Genomic DNA, 18895 nt, shown 5'->3' on the forward strand with positions numbered 1-18895 from the left:
TAGATAGATAGATAGATAGATAGATAGATAGATAGATAGATAGATAGATAGATAGATAGATAGATAGATACTTTATTAATCCCGATGGGAAATTCACATTCTTCAGCAGCAGCATACTGATACAATAAATAATATTAAATTAAAGAATGATAATAATACAGGTGAAAAAAACAGACAATAACTATGTATAATGTTAAATATTAACGTTTACCCCCCCTGGTGGAATTAAAGAGTCGCATAGTTTGGGGGAGGAACGATCTCCTCAATCTGTCTGTGGAGCAGGACAGTGACAACAGTCTGTCGCTGAAGCTGCTCTTCTGTCTGGAGATGACATTATTTAGTGGATGCAGTGGATTCTCCATAATTGATAGGAGCCTGCTGAGCGCCCTTCGCTCTGCCACAGATGTTAAACTGTCCAGCTCCATGCCAACAATAGAGCCTGCCTTCCTCACCAGTTTGTCCAGGCGTGAGGCGTCTTTCCTCTTAATGCTGCCTCCCCAGCACACCACTGCGTAGAAGAGGGCGCTCGCCACAACTGTTTGATAGAACATCTGCAGCATCTTATTGCAGATGTTGAAGGAAGCCAGCCTTTTATGCTTGGTTTGTGCTCTGACATGAACTGTCAACTGTGGGACCTTATATAGACAGGTGTGTGCCTTTCCAAATCATGTCCAGTCAACTGAATTTACCACAGGTGGACTCCAATTAAGCTGCAGAAACATCTCAAGAATGATCAGGGGAAACAGGATGCACCTGAGCTCAATTTCGAGCTTCACGGCAAAGGCTGTGAATACTTATGTACATGTGCTTTCTCAATTTTTTTATTTTTAATAAATTTGCAAAAATCTCAAGTACACTTTTTTCATGTTGTCATTATGGGGTGTTGTGTGTAGAATTCTGAGGAAAAAAATGAATTTAATCCATTTTGGAATAAGGCTGTAACATAACCAAAATGTGGAAAAAGTGATGCGCTGTGAATACCTTTCCGGATGCACTGTATAAGTTCCACCGGACAGACATTTAACTAAGACACTGTGAAAGTAAAATTCAGGGCCAATACCAAGAATACCAGAGAGCTGGTTGAATCGTGGCTGTTTAATGAAGTTGCCATTAGAACGCACTTGGACTTGAACCCAGCATATGCAGGCTTAAAAAAAGAACATCCAAATAATAAATAAAGACTTTATGACCACCACCTTCTGAACCCCACTCTATTAATCCACCACCCCCACCATATATATATATATATATATATATATATATATATATACTGTATATATATATATATATACTGTATATACAGGGTGCGCACAAAGTCCATATACCCCTATCTTTGGGAGGATTTTGAAAGCTAAAGGTTACCGCTTAGGAATCCAAAACATCTGTATGGGTCCCTCCATGATCTCTGCATATCCGAATGTGCCGCCAGGTTCTCCTGCTCATGTTCTGCAACATTTGCTTCCGCATGTCTTCTTTGATAAACCCCCAGAGTGTATTATCTGGAGTTGTGAGATCAGGGCTTCTTGGAGGCCACGGAAGAGGAGTAGGATTGTTGTTTGATCCTCGTCCGATCCAACGATTCCCAAAAACATCATTGAGGCGATCACATACTGTGATTGCGAAATGGGCAGGTGGCCCGTCTTGTTGAAACCAAACACTGTCAAGGACGCCCTGGTTTGTCAGTTGCGGGATGAGCCAGCCATTCAGCATTTCCAGATAACTGATTTGGTTAACAGAACTATCAAAAAAATAAGGGCCAAACAAATGCTGTGCTGTCATTCCGGCCCAGATCATGACGTGTGATGGGCTATGCTCAATTTCTTCAAAGAAATGTGGATTTTCTTTTCCCCAGAAAAACATGTTTCGATTGTGGGAGCTGCGATAAACCGCGCACCCGTCAGAGAATATAACCTTTTCCTTCTCAGCATTTGTTGGTAGTACTAGGGTGTTGTACCATGTTAGCCATTATGAATGTAGAGAAAAGCCAAGCAAAATGACACCTTTTATTGGCTAACTAAAAAGATTACAATATGCAAGCTTTCGAGGCAACTCAGGCCTCGAATTACATCTTGCCTGAAGAAGGGGCCTGAGTTGCCTCGAAAGCTTGCATATTGTAATCTTTTTAGTTAGCCAATAAAAGGTGTCATTTTGCTTGGCTTTTCTCTACAGCATTTGTTGGAAATTGGTGCAGCATCAGATCACAAGCTTCCTGACGTCTATCCAAGTCGGCATCTGATAACTCGTTAACGGGCAATTGACGCCAACATTTCATTTGCAAGTCCTATTTGATGTGTTTACGCATTGTCGATTCCGCTATTCCCAACTCAGCAGCACGTTTACGAGTGGATTTCATTGGGGATCGTTGGATAGACTCTGCTACATCTGCACACGTTTTATGCCTTGTGGATGGTGTTCCACTTCGCGGCGCATCTCGGACGCTGCCCGTTGCAAAAGCCTTCTTCTCCCACTGCAACAACGTCCTCTTTTTCAGCGATGCCTTCCCAAAACACACAACAAAGTCATCCATGACATTTTTGATCGATTTCCCAGTAACAGGCCGCTCATGAACCCACACAGTGGCCACCAAACACTCCTCGATCATGAAAACACTTGTGTCACCCATCGCTTCATCGCCACGTTGTTGCGATTTCTTGAGCGGCAGCAGGTGGCAGCACCAGATGGGATGTCGGAAACACACCTCGAAATACCGGGAAGACTTGGGCTGATGTCCACAGGAACCAAATTGTCATGGTTATTCCTGTAAATGCTCCTAAAGATAGGGGTATACAGACTTTGTGCGCACCCTGTATACTGTATATATATACATATATATATATTGTGGTACCCGGCTGGGGTTCATGTCCGGCCGGGATGCCCAGGAGGACCGGAGGAGGGCTTGTGCCTCCTCCAGAACACGAGGGGGCATCCGCCCTGGTTGCTTTGGGGGCCACAGGTACAGAGCTTGGAAGCTCAACCCTGTAGGGGTCCGTGGTCACCGCCAGGGGGCGCTCCAATGCCTTTGGAGCCCTGGACCTCAGCTCTTCTGCTGGGGGGAAGAGGATTGGGGACACCCGGAGGACTTCCGAATACACCGCCAGAGCTTCCGCCACACAGGGGTGTGGCAACAGAAACTCATTGGGATGCACCTGGAGTCCATCCGGGGTGGATAATAGGGGCCGCCTCCCTCCAGTCAGGGGCAAGAGTCGGGTGGAAGTGGACGAAGCTTGGTGGAGAGGAGTGGAGGCGGACCAGAGACTGAGAAGGCATTGTGTTGTGGCCAAGGACTTGAGGGGTGATTGGTGCTGCGGCACTGGGTATTGTGCAGTTCGATGGATGTAAATAGTGTAAATAAACGTGTGTTGTATGAAATCAACATGTCTACCTGTCTGTGTCCGGGCTGTTCCCCACTATATATATATATATATATATATATATATATATATATAATACACACACACTCACACACACACACACAATGCATATACAGATTTAAAGAACGGGGGCTGGTGGTTCCACTTGGAGTTCCAAATTTGCTTAAAAACAGAGCCTCACTGCTCTGCCACGCAATTGCGTGCCTCCCTTTGTGCGCCACACTCCTCTTGGACTATTCAACTTGTTTACATAATATGGGCGGAGATGGGTTTGGGTGCCTTGGTGATTTGAGCAGCTAGATTTATAACATATTTTAAAATCAAACAGCGGATTGTCCCTCCTGAAGTTGTGATAAGTGCCAGGTGCTTGAAAAATAGTACTTCCATTCCCGAATTGAACCAAATGCTGGTACCGTACCATTTTAAAAATGAGTTTTTCTAGAGTACAGCCCTACTTGAATCCCAAACTACAGTACCTTCTGTAACTCAATGAGAAAGCAATGTTCTGTATTATGTCAAATTTTATAAGGCCTTTTCAGGACCTTTTTATCTATTTTGTTGTCATATCCTACATAAAGAACTATTTAAGATGGGCCCTGTTATCACCTAGCTTTCTTGGTCAGGTGGTGTGTGAGTACTGATGTTGTTGGATTGACTTTCAAACATACTGTGGTACCTGCTATGTTATTTTCACTGAAATGTTTTATACTTTAAAGAAAAGTAAAAAAAAAAAAGAAAAAGAAAAACTCTGCATATTCCTGGTTTTAGCTGTCTTCTGGGCACATATTCATGCAAAAGCTTATGTTAATTACTGTTTTATTGTTTTTTGAATAATTTTATATATAAAGATCCTTGCAACCTGAAACAGAAAACTCAAAATTCGAAAATATAATTATTGATCTGTAGGCTTATAAACAAGCAAGGACTCATCAGAAACTTCTATAACTAATTGACAGAATCTGCTTTGTGTTACAGGAAAGAAGTGGCACTTTTGCCATCTGAGTCTAATAGCGCCTGGAATGTCCAGCCTGGAATGGACAATGTACCCCTTCCCTTACTTGGCAGCCGTATCCCTGAATGCCACAAAAGGCACCACCATTTATCATCTTTCTGTGCGGCATCGGGGAAATGGTGGATTTACAGCAACAATGGAATATTTTCTTATTGAAGGTATGAAATACGGTATCATTTGAAAAATGGACAAGCAGTACTGAATATTCTCGCAAGCACATAATTCAGTTGATTTGTGAAATTGAGGTTTGCTTTTTCCTATTGATTGTAAATGCTGTTTTAGAAAGTGTCAGCTGCTAGTTTAATAGAAACAGTGCCATTCTGTTCATATTTTTCTTAATGTATCAAACAGGATACCTTAAAATTGATGAAAACAGCTACCATATTAATGTTTTCTCTCTCTCTCTCTTTTTCTCTTAGTTGTTAAATCTATAGTGCATTATTTTTCAAGTATAGCATTGAACATGCTTTGAGGCCTCACATTTTGGCTTCTTGTATTTAGTGTATTTTTATTATAATTATAATTTCCTTTAGAAGGCAACTCCACCAGAAATCAAGCCTGGGCTGAATCAATAGGAACAAGTGCTATTACTTTACCAATGTACAGTCAGCAAGTACAGGTGAATATGTGGCGAATGGCCAGGTGGTAATCGTTAGGCTAAACATAAACTGACCTCCGAGAAATGCAAGCCATAAAGCAGAAATTGCAAGGTAATATTTGTCTTATTACTTTGTTTCATAAACTACCTCGGAATGGGTAGTGGAAAAGTACAAAGTATAATAAATATAATACATTCTAGAAGTTGCCCTAAATAAATTTAAAGAAATGGTACCTATCGTGTAGTATATTTTTGTGGCGTTTTTTCCATTCATTACTTTGGGTCCAGGATAGACCCTTGTCCAACAGAGTAATATTAGTTTTGTGATCTGTTTCTCTCTTCATGCAACTTCAGGCTCACAGAGTACAAGACATGTTCTTGTTCCTTTTATAGTCATTGGATATTTTAAACTCACATTTTTACAAGGAAAATGCAGACTAATTGAAGCCAAGTTACTCTTTAGTGGGAACGCTAAGTCTTTAAATAGCAGCAGGTGAAGAGTGAGGCTTGAGTTTGACTAGGTCTAAAGAAAAACAACAACAATTAGAAATAGGTAAAAATAAGAATTAATGAATGAGATTCCAAAAATAGTAAATAAGTATAAATCAATGCACACTTATATAACACAGAAGTGCAAGTAAAAGGTAACGCTAAGTTGTTATTTATAATTTTTTTTTAAGTAGTGATAAGTTTGATGCTATAGTCAGATAGCCAGGGAGGACAGAAAAAAAATTCTTGAGGCAAGAAGCTGGAGAAAAAACAGAAACTTGGACAACATGAGTCATGCAAAAGTCCTTGTTGTCAGGTCATAGCATTGGCACACCATTGCCAACAACAATATGACTGCAATCGTGAAGAAATACCGTATGTTCTCACGTTTAAGTTCTCCCGCGGATAAGTAGGGGGTTGATTTTACCGTATAATTTCCGGTATTTTATAATGTCAATTGTGTAAGTCGATTGCGGAAAACTCACGCTATTCGTCCAAGAGATTATGATATGCTAACACCCACCTGAGAGAGTAACCACGGAGCACACTGCCTTATTTTTTTCTATGTATTGTGCCCACGTGACCACATGGTAATATCCAAACTATTCCGAAGGGACGTTTGCACTGTTTTGTGTTTTTTGTATCTCACACCCTCATACATCTTTATCGTAAGAGCGTCCCTTATCTACGATGGAGTGTTCGATCAGAAGAAAATTTGAAGCTGGTTTTAAATTAAACGTCATTGAAGTGGCGAAAGAAATTGGTAACTGCGCTGCTGCAACAAAATTCGATGTGTCTGAGAAACTGGTGCAAGATTGGAGGGAGTAAGAAGGTGTAAAAATTTTAAGTGTCGTATTTTTGAACGGGTGTATAAGCCTGGGTCTGATTTTATGATCGAATGTTCAGGTTTCAAGACCCAACTTTTACGCAAGTATATAGTACTCAAAATAGTGGTACCCAAATAAACAAAATGGCTGCCCAAAAAATAGATGTAAAAAATGGTAGTATTATAAATAACCCAAATTGGACAAATAAATGTTAAAGGAGAACAGAAATGAAATCTGTGAAATCCAAAACCCCTAAATCATAGTATTTAATTAGGGAATTACTTAAGAAAATGCAATGTTTTATCTGTCTACGGTATAATATAGTTACTATATGTCAAGAAGGACCAATATTTATTCCAAACATCTGTGCAAATCTATAGGAAAATAGCTGAAAACAAATTATGTCATTATTTGAAAGGCTAATTCAAAGTCTAGATCTAAGCCCTCATTCAAATTGTGTTGTGAGACTTGAAACAAGTGGTCCATGCTACATCTACATTGTGGTGTTATGACTTGAGTGTAAAAGTTCTGTTTTTACCTGATGTTAATGAAACTACTTGCTGCAAAAAAACAACCAGAATGCTTCACAAATTACACAGCATGGTATACTGCTGTCCTAACACTAGACAGTAATAGTTATAAATGTTATATATAAACTGAAATGAAAAAAATGGACTTTATGTTAAGAAAAAAATCTTTAAAATAAAATAATATCTCAATATAACTAATTTTGTTTCAGGGTAGTTAAAACTTTGAATTGAGGCATATGACTTACTTGAGTACTTTTTGATGCCAGCAAGATGTCTCTATTTATGAATTCAGATTGTCCACAAGCCTCGTTGGCATTACATATGATAAACATCATCAGTAGTATTAAGGCAGGGTGTTTCTGTCAAAATGTCAATCAAAGATGATTGATGACTTGATGGTCCCACCCCTTTCCTATGGATGGATTTAATTAATGCGCCCTATCCCTTTCCTCTGATTGGTGGATTTAAATGATGTGTCCTGACCCTCTCTTGTGATTGGTGAATTCCAACCTGAAAGCCCCCCACCCTAAACCCGCCCAGACCCCGCCTTAATCCCACTCCCTCCACCTGATTGGTCAGGGTTTGTGTCAAGTGCAGTTTGATGGGTGTTGGTCCCACCCAGACCCCCACCTTAATCCCACCCCACCCACCTGATTGGTTCAGGGTTTGGGGCCAGTGCAGTTTGATGGTTGTTGGTCCCACCCAGACCCCCACCTTAATCCCACCCCGCCCACCTGATTGGTTCAGGGTTTGTGTCAAGAGCAGTTTGATGGGTGTTGATCCTGCCCAGACCCCACCTTAATACCACCCCACCCTCCTGATTTTGATTGGTTCAGGGATTGTGTCAAGAGCAATTTGATGGGTGTTGATCCCACCTTAATCCATCCCACCCGCCTGATTGGTTCAGGGTTTGTGTCAAGAGCAGTTTGATGGATGCTGCCTCTGCATTGCCCCCGGTCTGTCAACACCTGTTTGTTGGCTGGCACCCCGCTCTCTGCCCCTTCTCCTGAGACCCTTTATATCAAAAGAACGACTTTGCCATGAACCCAAGGCCTGATCGACATGTCCAGACATGTTCCTGCTCATATCCAGCCGGCCAGGTCTCCTTTATAGCCGCTCCTGCATATCCTCTCAACAGTGCTGGAGCATGCCCCAGCATCTATCTATCATTTTAATATTATCACGAGATTAAAATATCTATCTATCTAACCTTTGCTTTATAATTTGTAAAAAAGGAAAACCTTTTCAATCTAAACCGCTTTTAATTGCACTCTCTCTGTAAGCCGCAGTTCAAATGAAACAGCTTCCTCCTCTCACAGAAAGCCATCTACCACAAAGGCAAGCTGACAGCTGTTGCGGTGAAACAACTATCTCATCTCACAGAAAGACACAAAGCTGAGCACGCGCAGACCCTCCTTCGCTGAGAAAACAGAAGCACGTTTTGTGGTTTTTAACTTTTGAAGGTAAAGGATTTTTAGGTATTGTGTGTAAAGCATGAGATAACTAGTTCGATATAAACCTTTTAAAAATCACACAGAGGTAAATAGTATACTGCAATTCCCTTTTAAATCACATTTGAGACATATAAAAATCTATCTATTTAAAACAAACCCTTTTCTATCAAATACACCACATTTTAAATCAATTACATTTATGTATGTATTTTCAGCTGAGCTAAGGATCCAAATTGCAGAAGCATTTCGCTTAACTTTCCAAAGGTGAAAGTTATACCCAGACACAAAGTGAACAGGGACGTTTGAATAAGAATAACAATAACATACTTAAGTCCAACGCCTTAAACACTCGGCCATTGTGGTGGTAGAAAAAGCCGTTTTAAGCACTCTTTGCCACTTTGTGAAAACTATGATCATTTTTCAGCTCCTTCAAAAGCAGGTGGAAACTCATCTTCCGACACGGGAGGCCAGAAGGGTCGACCCCCACAGCACACAGCTGTGGGCCCTGCTCAAACATTTTGCTGATGTATTTGGGGCAGCTGACACAAGAACAGGGTCACACCAGTCTTTAACATAAGTTTATATCTTCCTGTTGTCACACCAGTCTTTAACATAAGTTTATATCTTCCTGTTGTAAATGTAAAGCGTTCTTAAAATGGGTCAAAGGGCACACATTTGCTAAAAGAAATCACTCTCCTTATTATAAAGACAGCTTTTAAAAAAATAGCGCTCTTTTCGGTATATAAATAAGCGTTCAGACCGGTTCATTACACAGCTTGCCGTTAATACTGAAAGATAACTCAAAATCTCGTCGAAAGACAAAACAGTGCGTCTTCAATATCTTATTAGAACAGTGTTTTCTATTTATTTATTTTTTATGGATAGGACTAAATGAAATTCAGTTATTTTTAATACAGTCTATTCTCTGGAGAGTCACGGCAGTCAAGATCATGGTACGGCATATTTTTGATTATTATACGCGTCAAACGAGTATGTTTTAAAAAAACTTATTGCTGATTCCTTATATTTTATCCTTAGGTCAATATTTCCAAGTTGATTGACCAATCTATTACTCAGAAACCGGTAAATCACTTTTTAAAAAATTATATCTGTTTAAAACGAGAGGGGGTGTGGATTTAAAATCCAAAATGATCATAGGTAACCTTTAATTATTATCCTCAGTACCATATCTATCTATCTATCTATCTATCTATCTATCTATCTATCTATCTATCTATCTATCTATCTATCTATCTATCTATCTATCTATCTATCTATCTATGATTAATGTACCAATACAATGTTCATATTACTGAAGCAAACAATATTAATTTTTTCTGTTACCGAAACGGGCATTCCAATCAATTAGATTTTGTCTCAGCGTTTGAAAATTCAGCTGGGGCCTCTCCTCTGAGAATATTCAGGAGTGGTTTAAAAGCGCAGGCAGGTTGTGCATTAGCTCTGATTTAACAAGATGTCAGTATTCTGAACTACTTACAGAAGGGGCCGCTTGTGAAATGCTTACTCGTTTGAAACGGGCTCACGCAGTAGCAGGTGATTCTCTGCATGGGGGCCGCCTGTTTTTAAAAGTCTGAGATAACGAAACATTTTTGTTTTATAAACTCTCATTTGGATACCTGGTTGGAGACAGACTGACTGAACCCTGAACTGGGCCTAGGAGCTTCTATCGATGTGAGTGCATAATAGAAATACTGCAACGGTGTTTTCATTCATTTCGCTAAATGAAAGGTAATTATTTTAATACAGACTAGTGGCCCGAAAGTCCGGATGATTTTTAGACATATCAAGTGTATTGTTGAATAATTAGGTAAATGATTATTATAATATGTTCCTGTATTTATATCTTAATACTCAGGGAACCTGAGACCAGGCTGTCTGTTTTTATTTACGTCTTTAGATTTTAAAAAGTTTTTATCCATAAGTTTTTTCTGACTGTACTCGGAGAAGAAAAGCGGATTCCGTGTCACTGTTGTGCCGGTTTCTTTATCCGCTTTTTCACAAAGGTAAAGTATCTTTGCAAGATGGTCGTATAAAGTTTTACTTTTGCATCGGCGCTCAAGTCACTGCGTTCAAGTATGAATTTCATGTGTTTATCCAGTTCACTTTCCGTAGTGCTTAAAAGGTCGCTGGAAGCCAGGGATTTCTGTTGCAATTGAGCCATTTGTTGTTGATGTACCAGGTACATCTTGCGCATGTATTCCATATTTATACTCTCAAACCTATTAAACTAGTCATGAGTGGAATGGCCGCGCTTAATAGGGCTCCGAGAAATCCTCCTTTCTGATTTACTGTAAAAGGGTTTTTTTCTTTTTAAGGGTAATTTTTTTTTATCGGCGCAACGATGCTTCTTCAGCAGAGGGTTGAGTGCGTGTATTACTGTTGTATATTTTAAGTTCCTTCACCAGGCACAGAGTGTCCAGTATATTAACACGGTACTAGTCAGGCTCTATTGAGTGTCAGGATTTCACTTTTTTTTTTTTAAATATGGTACCTCCTTTTTCCATCTTGTGCATTGTTCAGTAAATCTTATTTTTTGGTGGATCAGAACATTATGCTTACACTCCACTTATTATTCTCTTTAGGTTTTTAACTGTTATACCTACATTTGTAAGTTTCAGCAGTCCTTTGAAAATGTTTCTGTGACCGTAGTAAGTAGTAACTCTACCATGTTGTGCAAAAATCCAGACTACTCACTTTTAAAAGCTCTGCTCTGAATATACCAATTCATCCAATATGTCAGCTTTGCCTCCATCTCACCACTGCAATTGGGCCTTCCTCTTTGTAGATTTATGTTGCAGGGGTTTATTTGTAAAGCACTTTGTGGCACTTCAAGTTAAATTAGATGTTCTTGGTTATCCAGCTGTCCATCGGTGTTCCGTTTTTGCTATAAATTGTGTTTAGTCTCTCTCTTTATTTACTAAATATTTTATATGTTGAATAGAAAACAGTTATCAGGCTTTAATATAAAACACCATTTTCATCAACATGCTATAACCACTTTGGTACTCAGGGTGCTTTGTATAATACAGTACAAAGTTTTAGAAATTCTGTTAATGCTTGGTAATAGCATTCCATTTTATATCAGTTATGATACCCTGAAAAATAAGAATGGTTATAGTAAGTTATATGAGCATATACACTTACAGGTCTTATGATTAGGCTTATTATGGACATGTTAGGCAAATCAGGAAGGAAAATGTTTTAGTGAATAGTTACATAATATCTATTATATGTGATAGCACAGTGATTAAAATTTTACTAAAAACTGTGTGGGTTATTCTTTCTTTTAGGTAGTCCATGCTACATATGGCAACTATCCTTGAAAACTGCTTTGCCTTTGTTTGTGAAAAATCACCCTTTGTTTTAGTAGCATTCAGGGTGAAGGGGATGTAAGTTTGAACTGTGATTCCAATAATAAAGAAGTGTCTGCATTCTTCGTGAATACAAGTCAAAGGACCAGGGTTTGTGCAGTGATCATGGTCAAGGTCAGAGTTAAGCTAAACATTATTATTCCAAAATGAAAAATTTACTTGCCCCTATCCATATCAAGCAAGTATCACAAATATAAGACAGTAAAAAACTAAATTCACAAACACTAAGTCACAGAGGAAATTAAAAAAACATATTAAGAGCAGATCAACAAGGGATCACCCCAAGCTCACAGCACACTGCAACTGAACCTACGTGTTCTCCAGTATGTTATTAGCTAAACTGTCATCTGTTTAGCCAGTTCCGTGGGATTGCAAAGAGTTGGGGAAAACATTATTTAACGTCTGCTAGTATTATGCTAATTAACATTAGCTTGCTATTGTTATGACCTTGTCTTGTCACTAAAAGTAGATTTTGTGTTCCTCCTGATTCAGGAAGAACATTAAATATTGGAGTTAGGAATATTAACTAGACTGGTAGTCTTGATTGTAATGGCATTTGGCATTTGTGCCAAAATGAACTAAATAAATAAATAAAGGTAATTATGAAGTAAATAATCACATAAAGGAGTTATTACAATTTGAAAAACTGCAATGATGTCTAAAAAACATTGACCGATTGATAGGTGACAAAACCAGCACGAAAAGAAACCTTTTGAAATAAATAAATAATAAGCTTTTTTAACATGTCCAATCTGGAATAGTCTGAATAGGAAATATGTCTTAGAGTTAATTTTTAAGTAAAACTTGCAAAAGTCAAATTAAAAATATTAAATATTAAAACTGAATAAAACACAGAAGTAACATTTAATGATATCAATTAGTGTTAAGTATGATCAACCACTGTGTTCTATTTTATAAGGTTTATTTATTTCTTTAATTTAGTTGTAAACAAAATAATGAACAGTGCCAACATGCTAACTAAAAATAGATGACTCATATGGATAAGATATTTTAGAATATGTAACTGTTCGCTAACCACACGAGTCTGACAAAACTAAATGGTCTCTACTTAATTGTCAAAGGGTATCATAAATGATGTAAAATGGAATGCTATTACCAAGCATTAACAGAATTTCTAAAACTTTGTACAGTGGAACCTCGGTTTGCGAGCATAATTCGTTCTGGAAACGTGCTCGTAGTCCAAAGCACTCGTATATCAAAGTGAATTTCCCCATAAGAAATAATGGAAACTCAGATGATTTGTTCCGCAACCCAAAACTATTTATATAAAAATGATTAATACAAAATATAAAAGAAAAATACATAAAACAAATTAACCTGCACTTTACCTTTGAAAAGAATCATGGCTGGTGTGAGTGAGTTTCTAAACTCTTGTGGGATTGCACCCAACGGGATGATACGCGGAAGAGCGTCCCAAAGCAATCGCACTCTACCAGTGCTGTAGCAGTTCGCCGTAAAAGCAAATCAGAAAAGATTGCGGACATGCTATAAGCGCCTGCCGTCGATGGGTGGTACAAGGAACATTATAATTGCGCAGGGAGCCTGCCTAACTGCTGTGTCTGTGTATAGGAGAGCAGCAGATCCCGCTACAACAAATAACCGCGCTGTTGCTGTTTCAAGCTGAATAAAGCTGGTGTTGCTAAAGTACTGAGACTCAGCTTCGTGTTTTAGGGTGCAAGATGGGGGCTCGCACGTCACAGCACACACGCGAGCACACACACACACACACACAAGCGCGCGCAGTATACGCTCGTACGGATTTTGACTATATGAGTGAGGCACACCGACTCAGACGGAGAATAGGAGACGATTGCCCACAATCCCGCAGCGAGAGACAGAGAAGAACCATCAGCTCAGTTGTGATCACATGACGTTCAGCAGACAAAGCGTACACATACTACTCGTACTGCAAGACCTCGCTCGTTTATCAAGTCAAAATTTATTAAAAATTTTTGCTTGTCTTGCAAAACACTCGTAAATCAAGTTACTCGCAAACCGAGGTTCCACTGTACTGTATTATACAAAGCACCCTGAATACCAAAGTGGTTATAGCATGTTGATGAAAATGCTGTTTTAAATTAAAGCCTGAACAAGATAAATGTTTTTTCTATTCAACATATAAAATGTTTAGTAAATAAAGAGAGAGACTAAATACAATTTATTTTTTTGAGTGGAGTGTAAGCAAAATGTTCTGATCCACCAAAAAATAAGGTTTACTGAACAATGCACAAGATGGAAAAAGGAGGTACCATATTTAAAAAAAAAAAAAAAAAAGTGAAATCCTGATACTCAGTAGGGCCTGACTAGTACCGTGTTAATATACTGGACACTCTGTGCCTGGTGAAGGAGCTTAAAACATACAACAGTAACACACGCACTCAACCCTCTGCTCAAGAAGCATCGTTGCACCGATAAAAAAAAAGATTACCGTTAAAAAGAAAAAAACCCTTTTACAGTAAATCAGAAAGGAGGATTTCTCGGAGCCCTATTAAGCGCGGCCATTCCTTTCATGACTAGTTTAATAGGTTTGAGAGTGTAAATATGGAATACACGCGCAAGATGTACCGGGTACCTTAACAACAAATGTCTTAATTGCAACAGAAATCCCCTCTTCCAGCGACCTTTTAAGCGCTACGGAAAGTGAACTAGATAAACACATGAAATTCATACTTGAACGCAGTGACTTGAGTGCCGATGCAAAAGTAAAACTTTATACGACCATCTTGCAAAGATACTTTACCTTTGTGAAAAAGCGGATAAAGAAACTGGCACAACAGTAGCCAGGTTTCCATCCAAGGAGTTTTTGCGAAAAAATATTTAGCGCTTCAAATTTTTTACCGATATAGCTGATGGAAATGCTAATTATCGATAAAATGTTGTACATGTCGACATAATATTTTTCCGTTTAACTTTAGCGCATAAATTCCATATCGATACTTCAGATGCCGCAAAAACTACATTGGAAACACTTTTTGTCGGAAAAAAGGGCTTTTACGCAAATAAATGTGTCACGTGCAATCAAAACAAGAATGGCGGAGCGGTTCGCATGGTCTGATGATGAGACTCGTTATTTCCTCAATTTAATTGAGGAAAACGACATCACCACTATTTTTGATGGAAAACGGCAAAGGAATGCTACAACATTTAAGGATCTGGAAAGAAAAATGGCTACAAATGGCTACACGAAGCCGTGGCATATTCTTCGCAGCAAATGGAAGGTGCTGAAACAGCGTTACCTGGCAGAGAAGCGTGACCTTTCACATAGTGGTTCTCGGGGGAAATTGAAGACGAAGTTTAAATTTTTCAGTGAAATGGACCGCATACTGGGCCAGAGACCCATGGTGGCTTCGTTTTCTACAAATATCAACAGCTCTGGTAAGTTCTGTAATTTGTTTCACGTAGATTCGCGGAGAGTCCTATTTAATGTTATTGTATTTGATGTGACTGATATGTACATTTTTGAGCTCTAAAACGTTTGAGATTGAGATTAATGTATATATATATAAAACCGCCTTTTAACAGTCTTTTTATTTTTTTTTTTTAAATATTTTATTAATTTTCATTGTAATCATTCCATACAAACAGATCAATTTATAACCCAACAAATTTGAAAACAAATCAAACCCCACCCCTGAGAAGGAGAGCTTAGCTAAAGGAAAATTTCTTTAAGCTTTTTAATAAGGCAACATTAGACAAAAGAAGGGGAGAAGTAAATATCTATATAAATAAGAGATGGAGAAGGGAGTTAAATGCAATAATAGTTAATTCTCTTATTCTAAAATAATATTGATTAAATCCTGCCAAGTTTTGAAAAAATTTTGTACAGATCCTCTAACTGAAAATTTGATTTTTTTCCAATTTCAAATAATATAAAACATCAGTTTCCCACTGACTTATAAGAGGAGAATTAGGATTCTTCCAATTTAACAAAATAAGTCTGCGTGCCAAGAGTGTAGTGAATGCAATCACCGTTTGTTTGTCCTTCTCCAATTCAAGTCCATCTGGAAGGACACCAAACACAGCTGTTAGTGGGTTAGGAGGGATTGTGATACTAAGGCTGTCTGAGAGGCACTTAAAAATTTTTGTCCAAAATGTTAGTTTGGTGCAGGCCCAGAACATTTGACCCAGTGAGGCAGGAGCTTGGTTGCAGCGCTCGCAGGTTGGATCCTGGCCTGGAAACATTTTGGACAGTTTTAAGCGAGACAGATGAGCTCGATATATAATTTTTAGTTGAATAATTCTATGCTTTGCGCATATAGAACTCGAGTGAATTCTCTGCTTTGCTACCTTCCACTCCTTTTCTGATATATTGATTAAGAGATCTTCTTCCCAATGTCCTCTTGGATCTTTGAAAGGTAGGGACTCTAATAAGATTTTATATATTGCGGAAATAGTGTTTGTTTCCTTGGAATTGAGCAGTATTTTTTCCAGCATTGTGGAGGGTGCAAGGTGGGGGAAATCGGGCAATTTCTGTTTAACAAAATTTCTAATTTGAAGATAGTAAAAGAAATGTGTAGCTGGGAGGTTAAATTTTGAACGTAAAAGATGTAAATATGTTGTCTATATAAAGATCTCTGAGCATTTTAATCCCAAAACTTTTCCAGGTATTAAAAACTGGATATACTTGCGAAGGTTGAAAGAGGTGGTTCCCTTGCAGAGGTACCACTGATAAAAGATTTTCCATCTTAAAATGCTTCCTAATTTGGTTCCATATTCTGAGTGAGTAAAGCACAATTGGGTTATTAGTATATTTGCGATAACTTTCATTTATTGGAGAGCAGAGCAGGGAATATAAAGAAGTACTACAGGATTTTACTTCTATTGCAGACCAAGCCTGTGTATGTGCATTTATTTGTGTCCAGGTTTTTTATGGCTTGTATGTTTGCTGCCCAGTAATAAAACTGAAAATTAGGTAAAGCCATGCCACCTTCTGCCTGAGGTCTTTGTAGGGTCGCTCTTCGGATACGTGGGTGTTTTGAGTTCCAAATGAATGAGGTTATTATTGAATCTAACTGTTTAAAAAACGATTTATTGATATATATTGAAATGTTTTGAAATAAAAAGAGAAGTTTAGGAAGGATATTCATCTTAACAATGTTAATTCTTCCGGCTAGAGTGAGATGAAGGGTTGACCATCTATGCAAGTCTTGCTTAATTTTTTCCATACAGACGCCAAAATTTTGTTGATAAAGAGCTTTATGTTTACTTGTGATATTTACCCCTAGGTATTTAAACTGATCTGCTATGGTAAAAGGTAGGGTGTCTAATTTAATATTATATGCTTGTGAGTTCACTGGAAAGAGTATACTTTTATTCAGATTAATTCTAAAACCAGATATCTTTTGAAATTCTGTTAGTGCTGTTAAAACAGCAGGGACAGTGCTTTCTGGGTCCGATATGTATAAGACCATATCATCTGCATATAGAGAAATTTTCTGTTCCAGTCCTTCTCTGACAATCCCCTTTATCTGATGAGAATTTCGGCAGTGAACCGCCAGTGGTTCAATAGCGATTGCAAACAACAGTGGCGACAAGGGACATCCTTGTCTGGTACCACGTTCTAGTTTGAAGTAGTCTGAGCAAATTTTATTAATACAAACTGAAGCTTCTGGACTGGTATACAGTAGTTTAATCCAAGCACAAATATTCGGGCCAAACCCAAATTTCTCCAATGCAGTGAAAAGGTAATTCCATTCGATCATGTCAAATGCCTTTTCTGCGTCTAATGATAGTAATATCTCTGGGGTGTTTGATTTTGCTGGTGAATATATAACATTAAACAAGCGTCGGAGATTTGAAGATAGATGTTGGCCTTTAATAAATCCAGTTTGATCTTGTGATATTACCGAGGGGAGCACTTTCTCCATCCTTCTAGCTAGGATTATTGAGAGTATCTTAACATCATTATTCAGGAGTGAAATTGGTCTATATGATGCACATTGTAACAAGTCCTTATTTTGTTTAGGAAAGACGGTGATTAATGCTTGTCGAAATGTTTGAGGTAGTATTTGGTGGTCTTTAGCTTCTGTAAATGTTACCAATAAGAGTGGAGCTAGCTGAGTGGAGAATTTCTTATAAAACTCTACGGGGTAACCATCAGGGCCTGATGATTTCCCGCTTTGTAGTGACTTTATAGCGTCTAGTAATTCTGTTAGCGTTAGAGGTTTATCTAGTTCCTCAGCACTTAAAGCATCTATTTGTGGTATTTGTGAATTATCCAGAAATGCATTAGATTGCGTGTTGTCTTCTTTGGGCTCAGTGGAATATAAAGACTTATAGTAATCTCTAAATGTGTGCATTATTTTATTATGGTCGATGATTTCTTCTCCATTCTTGTTGGTGATTACTGGTATTGCATTGTGAACTTCTTGTTTATGAATTTGTTGAGCTAAAAGCTTATTAGCTTTTTCTCCGTGTTCATAGTAATGCTGTCTAGACTTATAAATAAGTTGTTCAGTTTCTTTAGTTGTTAAGATGTTAAGTTCTGTATGCAGGGCCTGCCTTTTCCTGTGAAGAGCTTCACTTGGACGCCTGGCTTGTTCTTCATCTATTCTAGTAATTTCATTTCTTAGCTCTGACACTTTCTTGGTTTCTAATTTATTTCTATGGGAAAGATATGAAATAATCTGGCCTCTTAGGAAGGCCTTTAGAGTTTCCCAGAGTGTTCCTGCAGAAACCTCTGTAGACGTGTTTGTCTCTAGGAAGAAGCTGATTTGTTTGGATATAAATTCTGTGCAGTTCTCGTCTGCCAATAAAAGAGGGTTAAGACGCCATCTGCGAGGTGAGTACGAGGGGCTTATTGATTTTAGCTCCAAGACTAGAGGGGCATGGTCAGAGATAACAATTGTGTCATATTTGCATGATTTAATTGTAGGCTGGAAATTATTATCTATAAAAAAATAATCAATTCTTGAGTAGCTATAATGCACTGGTGAGTAGAACGAATATGTTCTTGAGTTTGGGTTAAGAAACCTCCAGGGGTCTGATAAGTTGTGATCATTTAAAAACTGTGTAATTATCTTTGCAGTATTAGATGTCGTCCCCCCTGTCACAGGAGTCCTATCTAAGAGTGGATTTAAAACACAATTAAAGTCCCCAGCCATTATAATTTTATGAGTGTTCACATTGGGAATGGATGCAAATAGATTTTGCATGAATTCCTTATCATCAACATTGGGTGCATAAACATTTATCAAAATCA

At 38.3% G+C, this 18895-nt stretch overlaps 1 protein-coding gene and 1 long non-coding RNA gene across 2 annotated transcripts in view; one reads left to right on the top strand and one right to left on the bottom strand.

Annotated features, from left to right (window-relative positions):
- Positions 1-18895, bottom strand: part of LOC127530104 (uncharacterized) — a 589449-nt gene that overhangs the window by 439123 nt on the left and 131431 nt on the right. The gene's annotated exons all lie outside the window — the stretch shown is intronic.
- The window catches only part of si:dkey-22o22.2 (neural-cadherin), a 299017-nt gene that overhangs the window by 26545 nt on the left and 253577 nt on the right, over positions 1-18895 (top strand). The window contains exon 2 of the mRNA XM_028817759.2: positions 4347-4541. Coding sequence (XP_028673592.2) covers positions 4347-4541 — 195 coding nt within the window. The remainder of the gene's footprint in view (positions 1-4346; positions 4542-18895) is intronic.

This window comes from Erpetoichthys calabaricus, chromosome 13, assembly GCF_900747795.2.
Source record: "Erpetoichthys calabaricus chromosome 13, fErpCal1.3, whole genome shotgun sequence".
Taxonomy (NCBI): domain Eukaryota; kingdom Metazoa; phylum Chordata; class Cladistia; order Polypteriformes; family Polypteridae; genus Erpetoichthys; species Erpetoichthys calabaricus.